General features: G+C 37.3%; 2 protein-coding genes and 1 non-coding gene across 3 annotated transcripts; 1 reads left to right on the top strand and 2 right to left on the bottom strand.

Moving 5' to 3' along the window:
- Positions 1-6,714: 6,714 nt before the first annotated feature.
- LOC103321643 (7-deoxyloganetin glucosyltransferase-like) lies at positions 6,715-8,909 on the top strand. Its single transcript, XM_008223476.2, has 2 exons — positions 6,715-7,277; positions 7,771-8,909. The coding sequence occupies exons 1-2, from the start codon at positions 6,770-6,772 to the stop codon at positions 8,706-8,708; spliced, it is 1,446 nt and encodes a 481-aa protein (XP_008221698.1). The 5' UTR covers positions 6,715-6,769; the 3' UTR covers positions 8,709-8,909.
- Positions 8,910-9,102: 193 nt separating this feature from the next.
- TRNAV-CAC (transfer RNA valine (anticodon CAC)) lies at positions 9,103-9,176 on the bottom strand. Its single transcript has one exon. It is a non-coding gene; the product is annotated as a tRNA-Val (tRNA).
- A 3,244-nt stretch (positions 9,177-12,420) lies between these two features.
- LOC103321642 (protein NRT1/ PTR FAMILY 2.13-like) lies at positions 12,421-17,758 on the bottom strand. Its single transcript, XM_089047197.1, has 4 exons — positions 17,435-17,758; positions 17,051-17,268; positions 14,148-14,722; positions 12,421-13,394 (listed from the first exon to the last, which is right to left on the bottom strand). The coding sequence occupies exons 1-4, from the start codon at positions 17,616-17,618 to the stop codon at positions 12,524-12,526; spliced, it is 1,848 nt and encodes a 615-aa protein (XP_088903323.1). The 5' UTR covers positions 17,619-17,758; the 3' UTR covers positions 12,421-12,523.
- Positions 17,759-17,949: the final 191 nt, after the last annotated feature.

Raw genomic sequence — 17,949 nt, 5'->3', positions numbered from 1 at the left:
GCCAAAAGTCACTTTTGGTCCCTGTAGTTTGACCCCTCAACCACTTTTGACCGTGTAGTTTCAATTTCGTCAACCATTGTAGTTTCATAATTGTAGCAATTTGAGGACAATTCTAATTTCCATCAAATTATTCTAACCTTTGTTATCAATTAGGGGGTATTTTGATCCAAACTTGCATCCCCTCCCCAACCAGGCAACACTCAAGAACAGCCCAACCCCACTCAACCCCAGCTAGCCACCACAGCCTCCCAAAGCCGCCCCAACCCCAACAAATGCGCAATGCCGAAGCAAGCAAGTAGATAAGCTAGAAAAATAAAAATAAAAATGGTTTTGAAATTTAGGAAGGTGCATAGAAGCTAAAAGATGAAATCAAACTAAGAAAAAAAAAAAGAAAAATGGTTTGATATTTGGGTGTATGAGACAGCTAGAAAATGACTCACATTCAAGCTAGCACGTTTGCCTATAAGATGAAGACAGAATGTTGTCATCCAAACACACTGATCAAGGGAGTTAATAATGTGCAAGTTTAATATATGCACCCAATAGATCTACAAATTGCTTGTTTGTCTGAATAGGCAATGTTGAATCATGCATGAAAAGTAACACCAAGTATTAGTGGCGAGATCTGTAATGATGCTTCGAGGAAGTGTTTCTATAGGTAAAAAGAAGAAAGGGCCAAAACGCAATAAAGCTTGACGAAACTACATCTATTTCTCCAATCCATGTTTTTGCATCTCAACAACATCGCTTCCTCTATTTCTTCTTCTCCATTTCCTACTTCTTCCTCATCGACTGCATCTGTAATATGTGATGGAGTTTGAGCGGCCTTGGGAGGCTGTGGTGGCTAGCTAGGACCAAAATACCCCTGAATAGATAACAGAAGTTAATAATAAGACAGAAAATAGGATTGTCCTTCAATTGCTAAAAAATGAAACCACAATCGCAAAATTGATGGAATTCAAACTACTGAGGTTAGCGTGGTTGAAGTGTCAAACTATAGGGACCAAAAGTGACTTTTGGCCACTATTATATTGTCTTGTCTTTTTTAGTCGCAGCATTACGTCACTAACAATAAGTATACTGTAGAAGGTGACTAATGGCAAGTGGCTAGTACACTAGATGGTGAGTGGCCAAGGTAAAGCCCGCACTAGTAACTTTTTTAACTTTTTTAACTTTTTTAACTTAGTGGCCGTAACAAAAGACATTAGTCACATTTTTAAACTTTGTTTGTGACTATAGTCACATTTTTTGCCTTTTTAGGTGACATAAAAATCACCAAATAATGATGACTGTGGCCACTTTTTTTTTGGGTTAATCGTTTTATTAGTCCTTAAATTTAGACCCGATTTGCATTTGAGTCCCTCAATTTCCAAAATGGCTCTCATGGTCCTTTAACTTTAGTTTGTTATGACAAATGGTCATGCCGTCAATTTTGTTAACTTTTTCGTTAAATACAGGGGTAAAATGATATTTTTATATCAAAATTGATTAAAATATGAATAAAAAATTAAAATTAAACTCCTTCTCTCCCCCTCTATCCCAATTTCTACTCCCCCAAATTTTTTTTTTTTGGGGTTAGTTTTTTATTTGATTTTCTTTTATTGTTATTTTAAAGATATGATTTTTTTATTCATTTTTTTGGTTTTAATATAAAAATATCATTTTGCCCTTGTATTTAACAGAAAAAGTTAACAAAATTGACTGCAGGACCTTTTGTCCAAACAAAACTAAAGTTAAAGGATCATGGGAACCATTTTGAAAATTGAGATACTTAAATGCAAATCGGGTAAAAATTCAAGGACTAATAAAACGATTAACCTCTTCTTTTTTCTTTTTTTTCTTTTTTCCGTGTGTGTGTGTGTGGAGTGCCGACCTCTTCACCAATTTGTTCAATCCGCTGCAACGCTGGCTAAAGGTCCCACATAACTTCATGCCAAAGGCAAAAGAAACCCTCCAAAACAGTACTGTTCCCTTGCCTTTCCTCACCGTTAACTTTCCATCAACACAACTCAAGCAGTAGACTTGCATGATAACACTTGATCCGTACAAGATAGATAGGTAATGAGAGATCCACAACTGGGGCAAATTATTCAGACCATGTGTGCCCGATTTGATTTTAATTGAAATGGATAAAAATCATGATTGTTATTTAGTGTGCTAGAATTAGACTTATTAAATTGAATAACAATCTAACATATTGTGTTTTAACAGATTTTGAATTAAATTTAAATCGAACCCAATATAAGCTAGGTCACCAAACGAAGCTTCAAAGCTTTTGTCTCTGAATATTCCTTTAGATTCTGCTATTGGTTAGAAATAGTAAAAATATATATATTTTTTAACTGCTATTGATTGAATTACTCTAATAATTTGAAGATCGAGGCAAAATGTTTCTGGAGCCTCGGGACCCTGATGTTGCTTCTTTTGTTTTGGGTGTGTTGCCAAACCATGCAAAAGAAAAAACCAAGACATGCCTACTAGTATAACTTGCATCGATCAAATGGTGAAAGTTCATATCATATGCATCATGCATGCAAACCCACTGTAACATGTACGAATCCAAGCACAATAATTTGTGGATCGATAAAGAAGTCTCTCATGCAAATATACATGTGTGTCCCGCCTAACTGTTTTTATGTCTGTGTAAGATGAAACATCATCTCATGCTATTGGAAAATACATAATTAATAAAAATTAGCCCCTTGGCACATGCTCATGCATGTGCCAATTGTTTTTTTATTTTTATTTTTTATTTTTTAAAATTAAGAAAAGATAATATGAGTAGTTATATTCCATAAAAGTATGACCTATTATATGATTTTGTTTTTAATTTTAATTTTTTTAATATAAAAAAATGTGAATTTACCATGTTATCCTCATTTAATTAATAATTTCAAATTTTAATGTTTAAATTAACCAATGACATTTTCTGGTATTTTGAATGTTTTACCATTCTCTCCCTTTTGCTTTATATATATAGATGACAAATCACAGATCCATTTGACATACGACATGTGTTGAGTTTGGAGTCTAATAGCAATAATTTTGTCCACAAATAATGCAATGCATGTCACAACCATCTTAGTTGTTTTCCGCGGGATACTATCTTGCTCTATATAGCATATAGTAATTTTACACCGAATTCGATATCCTTCCTTGTAGATTAAAGTAGTTTAGATTATTGTTAACAAGGTTTAATATAGTAAAAAATGATATTGATTTGCGTACAAGAGATCTCAAGTTTGAACTCCTATGACATCTTGATTGTGTGTGTGTAAGAGAAACTCTCATCTCCTATAATTTTTAACTATTACTTATAATAAAAAAAATAAAAATTAAACTATCACTTATATAAATAAAAATATATCAAAGGCTCGTAATGATATGCACATCAAACCTTTTATTATACGCGACAATATTTATGCAAATTAGTGAAAGCATATATATGGTACTCCTTGAGATTAATGTTGATCTCAAGAGTCAAAACACATGGAATGCGTGGGCTTTACTGCAGTGCTGCTATATATATGCCCCGTGGCTAAATGCTATAACTCACAAATTTAATACGAATATGCAACATACAAGATATAGTTTAAATCATAAGGGAATGTGGGTTTCTCACATACACTATAAATATAACGGTATTATGGGAATTTGAATACTAATGGTTTGCAAATCAATTTTTTCTTTTTTTTTACTGGACTAAACCTCGTTGACATAATATGAATTAGTAATCTCAACACACAACCATAGTTGTGCAGTGCAATATTCCCGTTTGCTCCCTAAAATCCTAGAATGGAGCCCCCTAGCCTCTCGCAAAGGGATAGAGAGTGATGGGGAGGTGACCAAAGACCTAATAATAACGCCTTTTAACTTCTTCCAAAACATGATATTTCATCTTTTGGTATGGTTGTGCAACTTACTACATGGATACAGATACTTCTGTCTAATAACATATATATACGCGTGTTCAGATTCAGACAGAAGAGGAAGAGCTTAACAAACTCTAGAAAAACAGTGAAAATGAATTAAAATCCCATTTTCATAATTAAGAAATATATTAACTAATAATCACGATCGATAAAGAAAGCGACATGAGTCTAGATCTACAACGTCGGCAAATAATGTACTCCAATTTGGCGGCTGCCCATCACCCATGTGGACCGTGGTGGATGATCCATAAAACCCAAATTTCCCTAACTGAAAAAATATAATATATTTTTATATATACAATACACATGCGCATATTGACAAATTTAGAAAATATATATGGACACTTACAAATTAAAATTTCAATAAAAAACTGGCAACTAGCAATTGGGTGTCACAAGTAAGCCCTTACGATTCGAAATTATTAGTATGTCCCGCAAGTAGTGAGAATAGCCAACCCCTCCTTAAACTTTTCTTCATAAAAACCAACTAGTATAAAGAAACACGAGTTGAGTTCATAAAATTATGTACACAAATATCCGGGGTCTCGTTTTCTTGTCGCAGCAACGTGTCACTAGACGACAACAAGTACAATAATTGGTGCATTGGCGGTGTATATGTACATACTACATACATGTATGATTTATAGTGGGTGATTTGGGGCCAGTCATTTGTGGCTGGCGAAGGTCTTGGTCTAAGTTGTTCAGTACGTAGCTACATGCCATTGCTTCAAGCCAAAACCCAAAAGGAAATATGCGACCAAAAAAATATTAAATAAGCCAAAAAGGAACCATGAATCATTTCATATGAATAATTATTTTCTTCCGTTCTCTAAATAAAAAATAAAAAATTATTGGTGAGAAATTATTGGGGACAAAATTCTATCTCATTATAAAAAAAAATTATCTGTTAAAATTTCAAGTTGATCAACTGGCACGTTGTTTGAACTTTGAACTCTAAAGCTTGAGCCACCGGTGCCATTCGATCGCCAGTCAAGCCTCCGGCTCCGACAGGGTATGAATCACATCACAAACGAGGGCCCCAGTACGATCGCATGTTTGATTGAAGGTCATTCCATTATCTCATTTTGACGCCTACTAACCACCACCCACCATACGCAATAATTGAGCAGCTCTGCTACTTGCACATTCCCATGCTCCTGGAAACTCGTATGTCTTCACTTCAGTATAAAAAAATGGACGAAATATTCCGAAAGAAAGGGAAAAATAATCCCATTCTCCCCACTTGCATGTCCTTGTCGGAAGGGAAGAATTTCGTTTGATTGAAAAAGATATACATAATGTCGTGTGGAATTACCACAGTTGTTGTGACTCTTTTCATTCATTATTGTCTGGTACCTAAGATTGAAATTCTAGAGTTTCTTTTTTCCTAATAAATCAAAAAAATAAAATTACATAATGACTATTTCTTAGTGTTAATAACAATTCTCTTTCATTTCTTTTAAATCATTAATTGAAAGTGTGACATAACATTCATATATGATTTGGTGGTTCAATTAGGACTTTTCAGTTTTAAAAAGTTAATATTATAACTGATGTCTGGTGAACATATATATATTATACTAGAGTTCCGTTCTCATGGAACCCTATGGTCCAAAGAACTTGTGGTCACCCACCCTTAGATTAGATCAAAGGGTTCACAAAAATCTATTTAAAAATAAATTTTATTTTACTTTTACTGCATAAGATATTAATTTAACTTAACCAAAAACTAAAAGTTAAAAAAAATAATAATAACACTTCACTCAAACAACACGTTCAGGGTAGAAAAAATCAGGAACCTGTTCTTCCTTCCATGGCCGCCACAATAACCCCGACTCTAGCATCCCAGACGAAAATCCAAATCCACCCATCCCCTGGCAATTTAACGCGATGGATTATGTAATAAACAAAGGGAAAACTAGAATTAAAGAAACAAATGAATGAAGGTCTGCGAAAAAAATAAATTCAGATGACGTAATTGCAGGATGCCCACCCAAGACCGCTTCCTGTTCACATGTTAACCGCTTCTTGATGGTATAAGATTCATGGGAATCATGTTAACCAGTAAAAGAGGAGGAAACTCAATTGTAGAAACCGAAAAAGTGAAAGAGCCAAATTAGAAAAACTGTTCACGTCTGCGAAAAAAAATAAAAAATTCTGACTATGGGTGGCTCGAGTAACACATCATGTCTGCAGAGGGTCGTCTACAACGCCGGAATCGGAGGCACTGTGGCGGCGATGGGAGGAAGAACACTTTCATGATTTTCTCCTCTGAACGTGTTTTTGTTCCAGTGAACTTCTATTATTTATTTTTTAAATTTCGGTTTTTGATTAAGTTAAATTAATATCTTGATTTTTAACTAGTTTTTTCTGAATTCTTAAATTAGATCCAAGAGTGGTTGACCACAAGTCCCTTGGATCATAGGAGTCCAAGAGAACGAGACTATATTAGATTAATGCAAAGTATTCATTAATGTAGTAGTTTGAAGCAAATGCTCTCTCTACGGGGTTTTTGAATTTAAATAATAACATTCAAATTGTGTGTATGAATTTAATATATTATCGTCTTAGCAATAAGAAACCTACTGAAAAAAACTTAGACTTATTAAAGAGGACAACACTCTAATATGGGTGGCGACGCATAAGTGCTTCTCTAGAGGACTGAGAGACTCCATGAGACTTTCCTGTCCACTGGGAGCCACCAAACAGGCCCACTTTTTCGTCAGCATGGGTTTCAATGCACGTACTTTTCCTCTATAAAAGCATGGCGTTAGAAGAAAAGCTTAACCCATAACCCCATTTCAAAACCATAACCAGAGCTGTGGTATTGATCAATAATGGGATCTATTCCATCAGAGCCACCTCATATCGTGTGCATTCCATTCCCAGCACAAGGCCATGTTAACCCATTTATGAACTTGGCCAAGCTTCTTCACTCTAGAGGGTTCCATATAACCATGGTTTACACAGAGTTCAACCACAGCCGTCTGCTCCGGTCTAAAGGGCCGGAGGCGGTGAAGAACTCCCTGGGTTTTCGGTTTGAGACCATCCCGGATGGGGCGCCACCCTCGAACCCAGATGCCACTCAGAGTGTCACTGAGCTTTTGTACTACACAAAGAAACATTCTGTGGTTCCGCTGAGGGACCTGATTGTAAAGCTCAATTCCACCGAGGGTTTGCCTAAGGTTAGTTGCATTATTTCGGATGGAATTATGAGCTTTGCAATTAAGGTGGCCCGAGAACTTGGAATTCCTGAGGTCCAGTTCTGGACTGCATCCACTTGTGGCCTCGTGGCCTATCTCCAATTTGGAGAACTTGTCAAAAAGAGCATCTTCCCATTAAAAGGTATATATGCATATTATTTCAAGAATATGAAAGTTTTTTTTAATTACTTTTTTTTATGTAGTAAATAGTATACGGGGTAGGTGGAAATTTTTTGTGTTTCGGATTTCCAAAATAACTCATGAACGTACTGCCTGAAAGCTATGGCCATATGGATCAAATTTACATACCAAAAGCGGAAAAGAAAAAGAAATTGAAAAGGCCAGCCGAAGCCTAAAGGACTGCACTGCACCTAAAGATTATACATTATGAGCACCTAAAAGAAACAGTTTATCTTAAACAAAGTATTCCTAATTAATCTGTTTGATCACTCGTAATTAACTTGTAAGGCTTGTAGTTTAAATTTCCCAAGTAAGATATCTAGACCTAATTAAGGATTAAGTACGTAATTTATCATGGAGCTATAACTTTCTTTGTCATCTGCATTTGAATCTTTTTATTGTTATCATGGCCTAATTAACCCAAGATTGACAAAATATCATCGCCCTAATCGCAGATGAGAAAGACGTCAGCAATGGATATCTGGAAGACACTGCCCTAGAGTGGATCCCAGGGATGCAGCACATGCGCCTCAAGGACATGCCCAGCTTCGTACGAAGCACCGATCCCGAAGACATTGCCTTCAACCGGTGGCTGGAAGAAGCCCAAGACATCCTCACAGCCGATGCAATCGTCTTCAACACCTTCGTCGAATTCGAAGCCGAAGTGCTCGAGACAGTCTCCTCCATGTTCCCCAACATCTACAACCTCGGCCCTCTCACCACCCTCCTCATCAAGAACGAAGTAAACGGCACGAGGCCAAGCCTGTGGAAGGAGAACACCGACTGCCTCACTTGGCTCGACACTCAGAAGCCCAACTCAGTCATTTACTTGAACTTCGGCAGCATCGCTGTGATGACCGAGGACAACTTCAAGGAGTTTGCATGGGGGCTGGCCAACAGCGGCCATCCCTTCTTGTGGATCGTGCGGCCGGACGTAGTGAAGGGCACGAACGGGACCGCTCTGCCAGAAGAGTTTCTTGAGGAAACGAGGGATCGGAGCATGATTGCCCGATGGTGTCCCCAAGACAAGGTACTCGCACACCCGTCCGTGGGAGCATTTTTGACTCATAGTGGATGGAACTCAACTTTGGAGGGGATTTGTGGAGGGGTGCCGATGCTTTGCTGGCCTTTCTTTGCTGAGCAGCAAGTGAACTGTAGGTACGCGAGCACGACTTGGGGGGTAGGGTTGGAGATTGATAGTGATGTGAAGAGGGAAGCGGTTGAGGCTCTGGTGAGGGAGATGATGGAAGGGGAGAATGGGAAGGTGATGAGAAACAAGGCAGTGGAGTGGAAGAAGAAATCCGAGATTGCTTGTGTTGAAGGAGGATCGTCTTATGATGATTTCGAGAGGTTCGTTGGGTACCTTCTGGAGCTGTCCACTTTCCAGGCTTAGTATGATTAAGCCTGCTTGAATATATTTTCATCATCGTCGTCTTCAGAATAACTTTCATGGCATGCAGTAGATGATATAAGTTAATTATGATCTAAGAATGATGTATTGCATTTAATTAAGAGCTGTGCATCAGTTGTTGGAAATTTATTAAATATTTTACCTAAGTTTACAGCTGCTGGATCCGATCATCAGGCATTGAACTAAGCCCATTCCCTTTTGGTTCTATTAATCTCAGCCCGTTTTATAATTTAATGTTAACCCATTTCTTCCCGGACCTTGAACTGAACTTGCTACCAAATTTAGGTCCATAACTCTAAAAGAAAGCAAAAATTTCAGGCCCAATCAAAAAGACAAATTCTGTCCTCCTCATCTCTTTTTTAGTTGACTGATAAAATGTCTGAGCCCGGGTTCGAACCGGGGACCTCTAGTGTGTGAGACTAGCGTGATAACCAACTACACCACCCAGACGAATTGGAAGACAAATTGTGATGCAACCTATTTAATTAATCTAATTCTTAGTTTTTAAATAAAGTTTCATTTTTGGATTGGCATAGTTTTGATATAGTGTAGTAGTTTCTTTCACCACCAAAGGGAAAGATAGTAGGGAAGATGTTGGGTTAGGCCAGTTCGACATGGCACCGAGCCCAGGGCTTGAATGCACGCCACATCCCTTTCCCAGCCTACCCTAACTACAGATCATCAATAAGAACAGGCAGGCAGACCTACCTAATCGATCCAGCCTCTCATATATTCCTACCATTTGTATTTGAACTCCATGGCCGGCCCATGTGTTATTATATTATTTTTTTCCATGTGCAAGCAGGTCCATAATCTAATTTAGGCATACTGAGTGCCAAGGCTTTCTGGTCCACGCATGATATTTCATGGAGGTAGAAACTTGAAAGAGAGATCAAATTGCCAAATGAGATTTGAACCCTAGCTTGCTAAGCCGAAAGCTAATTCCGCTCAGCCAATTTTGGGTATCTTTTTATATCTTTTTGACAGCTACACTAATTAAAACCACCTTTCAATTCACTCATGCAAGTGAAAATCCCTAGACCTCGCTAGCGACACTATGTTCATATACGTGTGAGGTCTCAATACTTCACAAATTTTTTTGATGGTCCCAGAACTCCGACGAAGTGGGCTATAAATCTGACCGACTTAGAAAAGGATTTCTAACCTTTTCTAAGACCTTGTTCAAAACTCGTCTGTCCATTGCACATATGATAGCCGTGGGAGTGGTGGAAACTAGTCAGGATCCAAAAGTGAGTGGGAGAATTGCACAAATTCTGATTAGGAATATAGTCCATTGATTCACTCCATACAGAAACAGACACCAATATCTCAAACCAGCCAAGTTTTGGCAAGGACAAGTAAGGAGGGCAGTCTTCAATTTGGAAATTGGAAAAGCATATGATATTCAAGGTTCAATATAATTTACATTGAGTGTATATATACTCGGTATATAGCTCAGGCAAGCGATCAGAATATTATTTATTAAGGAAAATACTTGCCTCATCTTCTGGGGAGGCTTTGGACACAACCAGGCAAGACAGCCGCTTGGGGTCCCAAATTAGAAGGGCCCCCAATTTGTATAATACCCTATATATACATACTTATATTATTTAAAAACAGTCCCCTTCTATTGAGGGATCCCTCAAATAATTTTATTTGAGGACGCCTTTAAGACTCTACAATTTTTTCCAATGATCAAAACCATCTATTTTTTAGGTCTTCATTCATAGATCATCCTTACAAAAAATTAGACAAATCAGAAACCGTTTCGACATCCAATTGTGTCCTACAAAATCAATGAACACGGTGCTTCAAGAAAATACTAAAATTCCAATAACTCAATTGCATGGTCAAAAGATATTAGATTCAAGTGATTTTTTGTAGAGATGATCTTTGAATGTGTATCTACAATATAGACGGTTTGGATTAGTGAAATACAATATTTGAGGGAGTGTCCCTCAATGGAAGCTCTCTGTATTTAAAAATGTATGTAATATATAAATAGTATGTTAGGTCCAAATCAATTATTGTAAATATAATTTTTTTTACTTAATTATTCAATTCAAAACTAAAAAGAGGAATCTTAATAAAAGCCCACTCATTGTAAAAAAAACAAAAAACAAAAAAGCCCAATTACTCAATTCAAAATTAAAAAGAGAAAACTCAATAAAGATCTAATTATTTTTTAAACTTATAGCTTAAATTAATTAACCTAGTTGAATCAATTAGGAAATTGAAAAAGACAAGGTAAAAAACTTGATTATGTAAAGTTAATTGATACTTTTGAAGTGGCAACAGTCACCACTAATGCCTTTTATCACAGTCACAAATGTCACCAAATAATGGTGATTATTGCCACTGTTTTTTACTAGTGTAAAAGCAACATATATATTCAATTTGAACCTTACACATTGCATAAGTTCAATTCAGATAAACTAAACGATTTTAATTTATTGGAGGTCCACACGATCTAGGACCACTCCCTCCTCAAGGTTAAGGGGGCAAATCGTACGTCTAAGATTTGGCTGGTGCAGTTCTCAGGATATGGGATTCTTGGTTCTCTGTGATTTACAAGTGATTGGATACATTCAACAAACTACTGTTTTATATCAAATACGAAAAATTAGAAACCTTTCGAAATTATCTTTATTTATTTATTTATTTTTTCCAAGACACATGTTTTGAATATATATATATATGACAAGAGAAATTAATGACACAATTTGGTACAAAGAGTGTGACATTTTGGAAGATACGTGTGGCACATTATTTCGTCTACACCTTCCAAGTTGTTGGTCTGAAGAAGACCCCATTGACCTTTTGACAAAGACCATACGAACCGAGAAGATGATAGTTGCAAATCCTTTGGCTTTTTCTGAACAAGTGACACACAGTTTCTTGTTACCATATCTGGGTATGTCAGTTGCTGTGGCGCATAAAGCAAGTATAGCTGTAGCTACAAGTAAAAAAGATCATCAGATATACGGAAGGCAAGGCAGCAGAAAAGTAAACCATTGCGGCTTTTAAGCCTTATATGCTCCCATGCGCCATACCAACAAAGAGAAGCCTCCAAACAAAAACTCTCACTCGTCTTTTCTACGAAACCTCCCGCTGCATCAACTCATTGCCACCATGACTTCATCGGTAAAAAGGCATAGTAGTCTGCGCATGCGCGATGTTCGCGAACCAACAATACAAGAAAAACATAAACATCAATGGCTAAAGACATTATTAGTACCTAATTAATAGATAATAATCAAGGTTATTTTTTGTTAGATACTAACAGTGTTTTTAGCCACCGCAAGCTGTGCCACTGATGTTATTTATTAAGGTTTTTTCTTCTTGTTATGGTGCAACAAGACAAAGCTACAAATAAAAAAGAAAGCTTGAGGTGGAGAATAATAGTTACAAAAATTTCCATCGCGACTTTGATTTCCAACGCAAACCATATTCTTGTGTTACAACATTAACACATAGAGACATAAAGCGGATGCATGCTCTTATTCTTGCAATTCTTATACATTTATACGACATATATATCTAGCACACCGAATTAAAGTTACAACGTAAAACTATTATAATTAATTAACCTATATTCTAATAAGACAATCTTATTTTAATTAACCTATATATATATATATTTATTTTCTTATCTAGATGTCCACACATTATTATATACAGATGCTATTGTAAATAAGCAAAAAAGTAGAGATGAATAATATAAGATACATGATGTCTACATGATAATAACGTCTGGATGTCTGCATAGGAGAATTTCTATATATAGGCCGCCAACTTCAAGCATCGGTTGCAGCTAGCTCCACTTGATTAGCATAGGGTTTCTCTTCTATTATGTATACGTTTTTGGCCTTGTAATGATATCGCTGTGCACAATAAACGAAGTAGAAAAAATTCAGGACCCCAATCCCTGCAAGGAGGAAGTAGAAGTAATCTAATCTCCCAGCATTGATATCTTTAGTCAGCCAATCCGGCCGCTTGTTTCTTCCAGTCACATGATGCACAATATTCACCACCAGGCTGCTCAAGTAGCTCGAACCAGCAAAGGCGCAGGACAGAAGGGCATTTCCGACACTTCGCAAGTGGTCAGGGAACTCCCTGTTGAAAAACTCAATCAACGCTATAATATTGAACGCCTCACAAAGGCCCATCAGGACCAGCTGTGGGACCAACCAAGCGAATGACACGTGTTCATTAGGGTGCAGAAGAGCAAAAGACCTCCTCTCTCTTTCAATGAGCCCTGCCACCAACATGGACATGACTGAAAATACGATCCCAATCCCACATCTCTGCAAAACTGTGATCCCTCCTTCGTGCTTTGTGAATTTTCTGAGGGCTGGCACGAGGAGCCTGTCGTAGGCCGGGAGCCAGAGGCCAATGGTGAGGAGGGAGATGACGCCGAGGGAGCCAGCAGGGATTTCGAAGTGAGGACCGAGATGGCGGTCCATTTTGAGGGCTTGGGAGACAGTAAATGTTCCTTGCTGTGTCATGGAGGTGAAGCTGACGATGGCTGAAGCCCACACTGGGATTGTTCTTATTACGCATTTAAGGTCTTCTACTTGTTGGACGCTGCAGAGCCTCCACTTATCGATCGGAGAACCGTCTGGCTTTAGATCATTGTCCAAAATTACAGCAGCCTTGCTCAAGAACCTAATATGGTGAGCAAGCAAAGAATTATTAAAGTAAAAGGAGTTAATTGAATAATGTTTCACTGTTGCTTGTATAAAAATAAATAACTACATAAATAATGTGTCTACCATGAAAAAAAAAAAAAAAAAAGTGTCGCTAAATATTTAAAAGGTTTTTTTTTTAAAAATAAAAAAATAAACAAATACAAGTGATATTTTAAACCACTTTAAATTAATCTAATTTACAAAGATGGAGATTTAAACCCGAGTACAAGAGGACGGGCTCACTAGCATGACTTGCCTAACCCGCACCAAAGTCAGGTTAGATTTCAATAAATGAAACATTAATCATATATATTATTCAACGGAAAATTTTGACAAACTATATCACTAGTAGTACCACATAATGACTTAATTCAGTGCCAGTAAAATAGAAGCTGGTGGCAATCAACCTCAACTGAAAGAAAGTATATGGTCCCCACCACCACCTTACTTAATCTGAAAATAGAAGCTAATGCGATTGTGGTTAATGATTTGCTTATTTGATGAAGATGGTTTTGATCTGTTCAATCAGCATTAATCAAGTACTCATAATTGTCACAGTGCAAGCAATTTCTCAAGAAAACCTAAATTTTATTTGCCAGATTTATATACCCAAAATCTACTGTAAAGCCATTAAGCTAGGGTGGCCAACTTGATATATTTGGCGTATTTAAACTAATGATTAGTCGTCTTTGATTAAAGGATGATCTGTCAAGACAGATATTTGTATTACCTGAGCTGGTTGGTGAGAGGAAGCTTGGACACGAAAAAGCCCTTGATTGGAGGATCGTAGAATTTGCCATCTACCATTCCTGCTTCTTCCGGAAGCTTAATGTGCCGTTTCTTGTGAGCAGCAACAAGAACTTGTGCAATGCTGGAGAACATGCTGCCCTGCGGCTTGGCATGCACATAAACCCTAGACCCAACAAACAGAAGCACAATCGAGCAAGCCATGAGCAGAGTTGGGATCGCGAAGCCCACACTCCAGCTGATTTTGTCTTGGATGTAAACCACCACAGTTTGGCTGATCAACAAAACCACTGTGAACGTGGCATAATACCAATTGAAGAAGCTGTTAATTCCTTTTTTGCCGTCCTCTGTGGTTGGGTCAAACTGGTCAACGCCAAATGGGATGCTGCATGGCCTAATCCCTCCTGAGCCTATTGATAGAAATCCTAGACCCAAAATCAAGGTACCCAGTTGAGCACTGGTTGGACCTGTGCACTGATCTAATGTTTGCTGCTGTGGGCTGCATGGCGGAGGATGCAGCTGCGGCAGCCATGCTGTTAAAGTAACTGTCGCCATTCCCTGTTGATATATAATTGTTAATGGTAAAAAATGTTTGAGATATAATAAACTAGTATTATTATTGTCAATATACGAGTCTAGCCTAGTAGAAAAATGCATTGATTTGTAGATAAGAGGTCACATGTTTGAACTCCCTTGATATCTAATTAGTTGTGCGTGCGTGTGAGAAATCACCTTTCCTATAATTTAGACCATCGTTTATACTAAAAAAATATTAGTATTATTATTTTTAATTTCTGAAAGCTAATTAAAGTAGAATTGTACACTGCGTAGTTGAAGTGAGCTTCTTAAGATGTTGAAAGTGACATTGATATGTAAATGATGATAGATAAAGATGCGATTCAAATGCGATCACACGCGGAGACTGAGAGTGAAAGGGTTGCACAAACAAACAAATGAAGCAATTAATATTATTTGTTTGCAGCCACATGAAAAGACGCAATTAAAGGTATAGACTCTCAGTTTTGATACCACAAATTCAAATACAAAATTATAGTTGACGAATGGTCCAAATTGGTAATCCATAACTGCACAGGTCATACTATTTAGCAAGATAACTTATATTATTGAGAAGGCATATACTTATATTAACTTTTCTCAAAAATATTTTCTAGAGAAAATAATATATAATATATATTTCTCTGGTTCTCTAGAGGCATCCATGTGCGTTATTCGTTTAGCTAATTAGCCTTAGGCATACACACTTGGTCTTTTTGAAAACTACTTCCACCAGCTTAACTTTCCAACCAGACCCATACATCTATCGACAGGTAGCTTTGATTATTTACGTTTGGGTAAACTGCCGAATACCCCCTTGAACTATATCGACTATCAAAATCTCCATCATGAATTATTTTTTCAGCTAATTTAGCCCTTAGATTATTTTAAACGATCAATTTAGCCCATACTGTTAGTTTTCATGCAATTTCATATAATTTTATGTCTAAATGTCACTTGTTAGGGATGTCACTCACTGTTTAATTAAAAATTAATTTTTTTAGGTTTAAAATAATTAAATGGTTAAAACTACAAAACTGAAAAAAAAAAAAAAGGGGAGGCAAACAACGTCTTCCCTAGCCTCTTCCTCCCAAGACTCTTTGTCTGCAATCGAAAAAGATGGATTACGCTCTGCGGTTGATGAGGAATAGCCGTCACGACCTCAAGTTGTCTAATGTGGGTCATCACGGAAATAAGGAACCAACGCATTCTGGGTTTGGTTGGAGGTGCAGTGGACAATGGTTTGGCTGGGACGAAATTCTTCAAATTGAACTGGCTGATGCTGTTTAATCTGGGGCGGGTGCGCTAGGATATCAGAATATGGGTTGCAGAGAAGGCGTTGTGCACTTGGGGAAGAAGACAACGCCTACTTTGAATCGGATTCTTGAAAGAAAATGAGAGGGAGAGAAGAATAAGAAGGAAAAATGAGAGAGAGAGAGAGAGATCTGGAGAGATTGACAGGGAGAGAAGAAAGAAAAGGGAAAAAGAACAAGGAAATTGAGAAAATAAATTATGATTCTACATTTTCTTTATTATTTTTCGGTATTGTCCTTGTAAAATGACAAATTTACCTTTATAGTTAACAGAAAATTGGATGGAAGTCTAAAAACTTGACGTCAAGTGCTAAATTGACCATTTAAAATAGTTTGTGGGCTAAATTAGCTGAAAAAATAATTTATAGTAGAGATTTCAACAAGTGTGATAGTTCAGGGGGTATTTGACAGTTTACCCTTTAGATTTATAGTATTACTAAGCTAACTAATCGTAGTTATCTGCTATTAACCTTTGATATTTAGCGCAGAGCTAGATTAGGTTTTGCTAAAGAATCCTTCACCCTTTGAAAATATCATGAATCATTAGCCTTCGAAAGATTTGCTGGGATTTTTGCTTACAAAAAGAGAGTCAACTACAAGCTCAAGATGAACGCCGGCCCCTTCCCACCCACCGAAATTAATAACCCCATAAGACTGAAACGCATGACACACCGTAATACACACTATATATTAACGTATGAGGGCCATACAGAGAGAGAGAGAGAGAGAGAGAGATTTATTTTTCACCATATCTGATATCTCAGTTATGTGGGAGCTACCGGCAACTCAAATCTACAGTTATATAAACCACATACGCCACCCACATAACCCCATAAGACTGAAACACGTGACAGAAAATAATACACACTATATGACTTTCTACACTATATATTAATGTATGAGGGCCATACACAGAGAGAGAGAGAGTATGGAAATTACTGAAACAAAAACCAAAAAAAAAAAACAGAAAAAAAAAGGAAAAGAAAAAAAATTGAGAGAGAGAGAGAGTATGGTGTACCAGAAGAGATGAGAAGGAAGCAAAAGCAATAGTGCGAAAGCGGCCAGCATAGGCATCGGAGATGAAGGCACCGAGGAGAGGTGCAAAATTGGTGAAACCAGACCAAACGTTGATAATGTTGGAAGCAGAAACCTGGTCCAAGTGCAACATCCTCGTCAAGTAGACCATAAAGTTTGCCAACAGCCCAAATGAAGCCAACCTTTCAAAAGTATCATTTCCTGCACCACCAGTTCAAAAAACGTGTTCATTTTTTGTCACCTTCTTATAAAAGTTAAATAGCTTTTACAACCATATCATGCATGAAGCACAAATGTCAATTAAAGAAAAAAGGTTATTAGAGTAATTTGTCTGAAATGAGAGAGAGAGAGAGAGAGAGAGAGAGACCTAAGATGTAAGGCATGGCTTTCCAGCCACCAGGTTTTCTTTGGCCATGTTTTTCATCCTCCAAGTTATCTGGGCTTGATGATTTGCGTGACAGCTTTGGACTGCCGTCTTGGAAGCATTCTGTGACGTGGAGGCAGAATGAGGATTTTGGCTGCTGCTGTTTTTCCTTGGTACCATCGGCCATGGTATAGTGCCTTGATCTGATATGATCTATATATAATTAAGCAGCTTTGAAACCTTCACGTGCAGAAGCTTTGCAATCTTTTTTTTTTTTATGGATGAGAAGTTGTGTGTGAGATTGAGCTTGTAAGTAAGAAGCTTGGATGGATGGAGCACAGCTATAGCTATATCATATATATATACACGGAAGAGGAGAAATACATTGATAAAATGGCTGACGAAATGAATGTAGGCGTGGGCGTCATGGGTGCTGCCAGAAGGCAAGCCACATTAAAATTGTCCTCACCCTTCCATTAATTCCGCCTACTTATCTCGTAAGGAAAACGGACCAGGCC

This window comes from Prunus mume, linkage group LG2 (assembly GCF_029339155.1).
Source record: "Prunus mume cultivar Tortuosa linkage group LG2, ASM2933915v1, whole genome shotgun sequence".
Classification (NCBI taxonomy): Eukaryota; Viridiplantae; Streptophyta; class Magnoliopsida; order Rosales; family Rosaceae; genus Prunus; species Prunus mume.
Note: the sequence above shows the minus strand (reverse complement) of the source record. Positions and strands in the feature narration are given on the sequence as shown.

Bases quoted from the DNA above. Each gene is read 5' to 3' on its own strand.
- LOC103321643 (XM_008223476.2), top strand. From the start codon at position 6,770: ATGGGATCTATTCCATCAGAGCCACCTCATATCGTGTGCATTCCATTC. The intron at 7,278-7,770 runs GTATATATGCAT...CCCTAATCGCAG, and splicing joins GAGCATCTTCCCATTAAAAG to ATGAGAAAGACGTCAGCAAT.
- LOC103321642 (XM_089047197.1), bottom strand. From the start codon at position 17,618: ATGGCCGATGGTACCAAGGAAAAACAGCAGCAGCCAAAATCCTCATTC. The intron at 17,269-17,434 runs GTCTCTCTCTCT...CTGGTGGTGCAG, and splicing joins AGCCATGCCTTACATCTTAG to GAAATGATACTTTTGAAAGG. The intron at 14,723-17,050 runs GTACACCATACT...ATATATCAACAG, and splicing joins CTTCCTTCTCATCTCTTCTG to GGAATGGCGACAGTTACTTT.